The 8,185-nt window shown below is 41.2% G+C and overlaps 1 protein-coding gene across 1 annotated transcript; it reads left to right on the forward strand.

Moving 5' to 3' along the window:
• Nucleotides 1–2,389: 2,389 nt before the first annotated feature.
• On the forward strand, nt 2,390–7,628 carry CCNO (cyclin O). Its single transcript, XM_020805561.3, has 3 exons — nt 2,390–3,007; nt 3,982–4,167; nt 6,250–7,628. The coding sequence occupies exons 1-3, from the start codon at nt 2,678–2,680 to the stop codon at nt 6,727–6,729; spliced, it is 996 nt and encodes a 331-aa protein (XP_020661220.3). The 5' UTR covers nt 2,390–2,677; the 3' UTR covers nt 6,730–7,628.
• The last annotated feature ends 557 nt before the right edge of the window (nt 7,629–8,185 follow it).

An 8,185-nucleotide genomic window follows, 5' to 3' on the forward strand; every position in this document is an offset into this window, starting at 1 on the left:
ATATGGAGCAGTCTCCGACTCTTCTTCCCGCACCAACACAAGGGTCGCACATGGCTGACAACGAACCCAATCACAGGATATTTTTTAAAAATTCAATATTGTAAACTCTCTAAATGCCAGATCATTTTGGTGAGAATGAGAACAGTCCTAATGTGCGCCAGAACTGAGCTGAGGTTGCTTGCTTGGATTTGGGACACTAATGCTTTCCCTCTCTTGCTCTCTCTTTTGACTTGAAATAAAAGAGAATGCTCCTAATTTAGTCCATATTCAGTTGGTAAAACAATTCAAGATTAAATCTGGAAAAGTAACCAGGTTTGAAATTGAAAATGACTCTTTCTGTACTGTGTGCTAACTTTGGAATTCGATGATCATAGAGCAGTTTATTCCATGGCTCCTTCCCATGCCAGTGTTGCTCAGTACCTCCAATCACCATTGATGCTAGTAAATGAAGAAGCTATGTGTGATCTAATAATAAATTGCATGCCACCAAGTCTATCTTGATTTACAGCAACCTTTTCCAGAGTTTTCTAGGTAGAGAGTACTTAGAAGTGATTTACCATGCCCTTCTTCTGGGGGGTGTGTGTGTGTGTGTGTGTTTCCTGTGTGTGTTTCCCTGGAACTGTGTAGTTTGCCCAATGTTACAGAGGATGGCTGCTCTCCTGGGAGACACAGCAGGGAATCAAACTCCCAACTCCTGGCTCTGCAGCCTGATATTTAACTCACTGATCTATCCAAAATACCTTCACCCATCCCAAAATGACCTATTCCTGTGTAAACTTGGATTTACTACATTGCCACTTGGAAGATACTTTGATTGTAAGGATATGATATGACAGCCACATGGAACCTGTCTGAAAATATTTCTAAGTGACAGGAGAATTTATGTGTATGAGTGCCTCTATGCTGGGAAAGGGCTATATAAAGTATAGGGACACTTTCTGCAGGGCACACTTAAATCTTCTGTTGTCTACACGTTGCCACTATCTATTTATTATATTCCTGATCATTGTGTACAGATGTGAAGGCTAGACAGTAAAGAAAGCTGATGGCAAAAATATTTGTTTAAAATATGGTGCTGGAAGAGGACATTGCAGATACTCTGGACTGCCAGAAAGATGAATAAGTGGGTCTTAGATCAAATTAATACTGAACTCTCTCTGGAAGCAAAAATGACAAAATGGAGGCTGTTGTACTTTGGGCACATGATAAGGAGCCAAGACTCATGGGAAAACAAAATAATGCTGGGAAAATATAAAGGCAGCAGGAAGAGAAGACCAAATATGAGACAGATGGATTTCATATAGGAGCCACACATTGAGTTTGCAAGAATTAAGCAGAACTGCTAATCACAAGACATTTTGGAGGTCATTCATAAGGTTACCATGTTGGAGGTGACTTTGACAGCATATAAAAAACTTTATTGTAGAATTTTGATGTCATTGTGTGGGAGGCATACTCAGAAACTGTTTCTAACAAGACTTGTCATTCAGTGGAAAAATATACTGGCTAATTAAATCTGCAGGCAAATAAAAAAAATCTGAACTGGAAGGCATACTTTGTTTTAGGGATATCTGTGTATAGCAGCAGGCATTTATCCTAGTCATAGATGAAGCATTGGCCTTTTAAGATGCGATTTGCCCCTTAAAGTTTTAATAAGTTATATTCAGTTTAAAAAAACTGGCTTGTTCCTTTAGTCCATCAAAGTGATCAATTAAAACAAAGAACAGACAAAATGCTTCAGCCCTACAGTTGTACAAGCAATCCAGATAACAAAAAGATGGTGACTTAAAGAAAAAAATATATGGAAACAAACAGCAAAATTTCTAATCGCCTTCGCAGTAGATGTGAAGCATTACTGGTCTTGAGTGTTGTAAAATTCTGGGTTTTAACAGTTCTGTGGGATAAAAAAAAAATCCAGAGGGCAGTAATCTAATACTTCTGGGGGGGACTTCGGGCCTGTAGGTGATAAAGCCAAGGGAAGATGGCGTCGTCTTTTTTCCAAGTCACAGTTCCCTCCCTCGCGCAGAGTGTAAGGGGACAGTGTTGTCTTTGACGAAATCCCACTTGCTTTGGGAAGCGGGCCTTTTTTCGTCAGGCCCGCTTCGTTTGGAAAAGCCAAACCACACAAAGTGGAAGGGAACGAGGACTTTTGAAGCCAAGCTTGTTCGCAGGGCTTTTTGTTTTTGTTTTGGAGAGGGGTTGTTTTTCCCCACATTTTTATTCTCCGTTTTATTTCCAGTCTCCGACTTCGTAATTTGGGACGGGTTGCTTTGCAACGAAGCAAGGGGGAGCTCGATGGGAGGACCAAATAAATAACCCCAGAGCCACAAGGCGTGACTGGCTGGTGTGACTTCGGGTAGAGTTGTTTCAGGGAAAGGCCTCCCTGACTCCGACAGGTCTTCTGAGGCATAGCCGAGCTTGCCAAGCCCGCTCCCGCTGCTGGGGGCCGAAAGGCTTTCCACCGGTTACGCAAGAAGACCGAGCCAAGCCATCACCCAGAGCGGTTCTTTCGCCGGGAAAGCCGGCGAAGAGGCGGGGAGGGGGGCTGAAGGGCGAGGAGAGGACGTCTCCCCCGGGCGGGACCAGAGGCGGAGCGAGGCGGCGCTTCCTCACTTATAGCCGGCTCGGTGTATCTCCTTTCAGGGCTGCCAGGGAGGCGGCGGACGGGGTAGGGAGGATGGTGGCGACTCAGCTCAGTCAGGAGCGCCCTGCGTACAGGCAAAGCCCGCCGTGCAAGCGGCATCGGGCCGACGACGTGACCCCAGAAGAGCGGCCTGAGCCCCCGGGCGACGTTGAAGGCGACCTCCAGCTTCGGGCCCCGGTCAAGAAAAGCAAGCCCCCGCTGGTGGGGTGGTTTCCTGGAGGGGTCGATCCCCCACGCCGCTGCGAGCCCATGCACCCTCTGGAGCGGCAGCTCTTTCGCGACTACGGGCAAAGCTGGTACCGCTTCCGAAAGGAGCTGGAGGGCAAGTTCCAGCCGCTTGATCCGCTGGCCCAGCAGCCACAAGTAAGGGGAGGGTGGGGAGGCTGAGGGTCAACACACACCCCGCAAGTAGTTTTGTTTGCTCCTCCTCCTGGAGCAGAAGAACTTAGATAAATCGTTGGCTCTTGCTCACGAAATGCTCAGAAAACAGGGAACAACTTTCGTGATCCTGTCGTATACGTAGTTTAATCTGGCTTTCTCCATTTCCCTTCGAGACTCTTCAGTCGTTACATTGAAACGCGTGTAAAGGGAGAAAAGCGGCCCCTCTCTTTAAATAGGAAGGACCCCAGATCAAATATCCAGAATTACCTTGTAAAAGTAGGTGTGATTTGTGTATGGGTTGTGCCAAAGGTGTGAGCTAGAACGGTGCATCTCCATTCTCCCCTGAACCTCAACATAAACTTGTGAAGACTTATAGATCTGCTTAATTTTATTTTTCCCATTATCCTTTTTAACTCAATGGGGTGCACTTTGGGTAAGAAGAACCAAATTCCTGCATATAATCTTAATGTTTAATAATGACACATGGAGGCACACATGGTATTTTAAACGTTAGGAAGAAAAACCTCCAGAACACGGCCAAACAGCCCGAAAAACCTACAACTATCTGACATTACTAAGCATCTGCATCTCCCACAAGCATTGAAAAAAAATCTTGTTCCCTTTGAGAAATGTAGAGGCAAAGCTCATCGCATCTGTTTGGATTGTGTAATTACTTGGGATTCCTGCCACTTTCATGCATTGCACTCTGGATGAAAGTGAATGTATAATTTCTGTTTCACCTATATTAATGTACTTCCAAGGCAGCATTAATCAGGAGCTAATCAGGAATGTGCCATCAATTTCCAAGTCCTTCATTGCATGCTGATATTTTGAAACTCATTTATAAAACTCCGTAATACATTCATAATATTTTGTAATAAAGTAAATGTTTGCCTTTGGATTTCACTATTACCTCTTTGACATCCTAACCCCCGTCCTCTCTTCTTGCTTCCCAGATAACTGCAGAGTCTAGGTGCAAACTGATTAGCTGGCTAATTCCAGTGCATAAACATTTTGGCTTCTCTTTTGAGTCCTTGTGCCTGACTGTGAACACACTAGACCGCTTCCTTACCACCACCCCAGTGGCTGCTGACTGCTTCCAACTCCTAGGAGTTACCTCACTCTTCATCTCTTGCAAACAGGTAACAGGACCTAGAGCACCTTCTTGTTTTCTAAATGCGTAATTTCCTGATAGAAAGAGTAAGGGACAAAGTCATTTTCAGCTCCGTTGATACAGAAAGGAAAACCTCTAAACCATGGTGATTAGGAGACTTCAAGAAAATACAAATGAATCTAATTTACTTTGCTGTGTATTGCTGATATTGGCACTGTTATGCTGGGTGATCTTTTGAGTCACCTGCCATCTGCTCTGAAATTTAAGCCACTATTTTCTTTTCCCCAGGAGGGCAAATTGTCCCCTTTCCTGCAGTTTTTCCACTGGCAGGCAAAAGCCTTTGACTATTGAATGACTGATGAATAGTTTTGTAATGGTGGATGTTTTACTTTTTTGATGTATTTCTAATTGTATTAATTCTGTGTTTTAATGCATTGTCATTTAATGATGTTTTAATGCTGTAATTTATTGTGTGGTTTTAAAAAACTTTTTAAAACTAGTCTAAATTCATATTGCAAGTGTGTTTGGAAGAAGGGTAAGATAAATAAATAAATACTGTATATAAATAAGTCAGTGGGAAAAATCCTGCTTAACTATGAAGTTTTTAACTCGACATTACACCTATGGTAGCTGCAAAGGGACCAAGGTGAAAACACAATGAACAGTGGTGGAAATGAAAATTGCATGACTGATTGCCCTGTCAAACTGCACAATTTCCTGTTGTCAGGCAGAACACCCAATACATTTGTGCAGGTATAACTTTGCATCTTTTGCCCAGTGTTGCATAATAATGTTTGTTTGGGAAAATATAAGCATGCTACAGAAATACACATCAGAATCTTGAGGCCCTGAATGAAAAAATATGGTTTCCCTTTTACACTTGACTCTCTGCTCATCATATTTGGCTGCTTACCTCATGATATATTGTCCTCATTGCTGCAGGTTAGAAAACCCCATCATAGGATGGATTGCTGCAGGATAAATAATCATATATCAGCATCTTTGAGACTCACAAATGTATTTCATTGTAACTTTTTGTGGATTACAAATGGGCATGGTATTATTGGGATTTGTAGATTACAGCTTCTAGAAGTATGTAGGAATTCCTTATGCTAAATTTCTGGGGGATTTAGTCAAGAAATGATAACACTGCTGCTTGCCTGTTGTTTCCAAATTCTTAAGCTAATTAATTCAGACTCTGCTGGCTATTTTTGTCCAGTGGAGTAAACAGGGGAAATGTGTAGGTGGAGCTAATCTTTGTGGGAGTTGCAAGGGACTGTGAGTCTGGTAGCCTTTTTAAAACACTTCATGTGCAGAGCTAAATGGGCAGAGACTTCTACACCATAATCCCTTGCAACTCCCACAGAGTTTAGCCCTGCCCACCCATTTCCCCTATATTCTACACAGGATGAAAATGGCTGCCAGAATCTGAATTCATTACCTTCAGATCTTGAACACATGTGTCAAAACTTTTTTTTCTTGATTAAAACCCTAAGAAGTCTGGGGGCTTCCTGCAGATTTTGAGAGGCTGTAGTTTACATATTCTGAAAAACCTATATCTAATTACAGATCACTTCTTCAGACAAGTTCAGGAAGTTCTTAGTAGGGAAAACTGTTATCCACTCATTACCCCATAGCCCCCTCTCCCACTTTTCACAAATAGACGTTCTGCATGAAGTAGTATAGGGCACGGAGAGCTACTAGTGATGGGGGCAATGGTGTAAAGGAACCAAACCAAATCAGGATCTATGCTACTGTTTTCAACATCCCAAACACCCTCTAAGTAGGATGTGCACTGCTGTTCTAGAGAGGAGCAACAACCTTCAAACAACCAAGTAACATTTATGGCCAAGATGAAGTCATTTAAAGCTCCAGCAATGCGTACAGCACTGTACATTTATTTAACTCTCCTACTGAAAAGACTGATTTTTAAAGTTTGACTAAATTGTGTCTGATGTACATTAAATTGAAAATGACAAGGATACTGGGTTTTTTCCCTTTGAGTATGTAACAATTTTAGCAACATATGTACACCATTCCAGAAGTATTTTCAGGTGCTATTTGTGCTTATAACATGGTGCATTACATTCTGTGTTTCTGTACTTTTCAGGTGGAAGTGCACCCACCCAAGGTGAAACAGCTCCTGGCCCTTTGCTGTGACACTTTCTCCCGCCAGCAGCTTTGCAATCTTGAATGCATAATTCTGAACAAGCTTCACTTCAACCTGGCCACCCCTACCATCAACTTTTTCCTGGAACACTTCACTTATTTGCGAATGGAGGCTTGTGAAGCTGATGCCTGGGAGGCCAACAGTGCCAAAGTTTTGGCCAAAGGTCTAGCTGAACTTAGTCTGGCTGACTATGCTTTTAACAAATACATGCCTTCCTTGTTGGCCGTTTGTTGTTTGGGGCTGGCTGATCAGATGCTGCAGCACCAGAAGCCATTAAACTTGCAATTAAGTGACTATCCAGAGGAAGAATTACAGGATTGCCTGGACAAGCTGCATTTACTGGTTTCTTTGAATGAGGACTCTTTGCCCCTGATACTACCCCCCGAGATTTTGGATCAGTGTCTGCATTTAGAAAAATGAGTTACCTTAACAGAAAGTACTTGAAACCTTGTGTGTAACCATGCATTTGGAAGATTTTCCCCATTTTTTCAATTGCATGTTCAACACCATCACTGATAATTGCAATACCTCTGAAGGAACAGTATTCACATAATTTTACTCAGTAATATTTTCAACAATTTTACATGTTATTTATATATGTTCTTAGTGGAAGCTGTGATATTGGTTTAAAGTGTAATCAATTTAGAAATAACTTCTCTATGTTTAAAAAACATTTTCAAATTCTATTTTGCACAGTAGACTTGTCTTCTATTGCACTGACATTATTTTAAATAACAATGAAGTTGTAAACAATGTACATATTTATGCTAATACTTATTTATTGAGATGGTGATAGTTCATTGCTAAGCCATAGGAAGTACTGTAAATGCATTTATCTAATAAAGCTTCTATCAGTAGTTATCTGTAATGGTGTGTTGTCTTATTTCTATTTCCTCTTATGAGAAAATTAATTTATAACAGGTCAACATTTAGAAAAAAAATTAGTTTGTGTCAGAGTAGGTTCTTCTGTGACTGATTAAACTTTCTGGTTAGTAAATGTCTTTAGGGTTGTGGCCTTATGGCAACCATCCATATCTGAACATCAAAAAGCTACAAAGCATAAGGCACTGATTGTCATTTCCTGCTTTTCCCCTTGCATTACCACTCCCCACCTGTTTTTCTCTAAGTCAAACACATCTTAAAGATACAGTCATGTGAAAAAGAAAGTACACCCTCTTTGAATTCTATGACTTTAAGTATCAGGACATAGCAAAAATCATCTGGTCCTTGGTGGGTCTGAAAATAAGATAAATACAGCCTCAACAACAACACATGACATATTACACTGTGTCATTTATTTTACAAATCTAAAGCCAAAATGGAGAACCATCTGTGAAAAACTAAGTACACCTTGTATACCCACCTTTAGTAGCAGTAACTTGAAGTACAGTGGAACCTTGACTTACAAATGTCCCTACTTGCGAACAATTCGAGTTACGAATGGCTCTGTTCGCAAAAAGTTGCTTCAACTTGCAAACGGAGCCTTGACTTATGAACCAAAAAAGATTTTTAAAAAAGAAAAAAACTTTCCTGCCCCTTTTTTGACCTAAGTTCATCTTAGGTCAAAAAAAGAAAAATTTTTTAAAAATTCACCCCTAGTGGTAAAGTACGGATTAATCGGCTTTGCCTTAGTTCCTATGGGAACTAATGCCTTTACCTACGAACAGCATCTCAACATATGAACCGAAAACAGCAGGTATGGATTAAATGGTTTTCAATGCATTCCTATGGAAAAGTTTGCCTCGACTTACGAACTTTTCTACATACGAACGCCGTTCCAATACGGATTAAGTTCATAAATCGAGGTACCACTTTAATTGTTTTCTGTATGACTTTATAGCTCTCTCTCACACACACATAGTTGTGGAGGAAGTTT

This window comes from Pogona vitticeps, chromosome 2 (assembly GCF_051106095.1).
Source record: "Pogona vitticeps strain Pit_001003342236 chromosome 2, PviZW2.1, whole genome shotgun sequence".
NCBI classification, from domain to species: domain Eukaryota; kingdom Metazoa; phylum Chordata; class Lepidosauria; order Squamata; family Agamidae; genus Pogona; species Pogona vitticeps.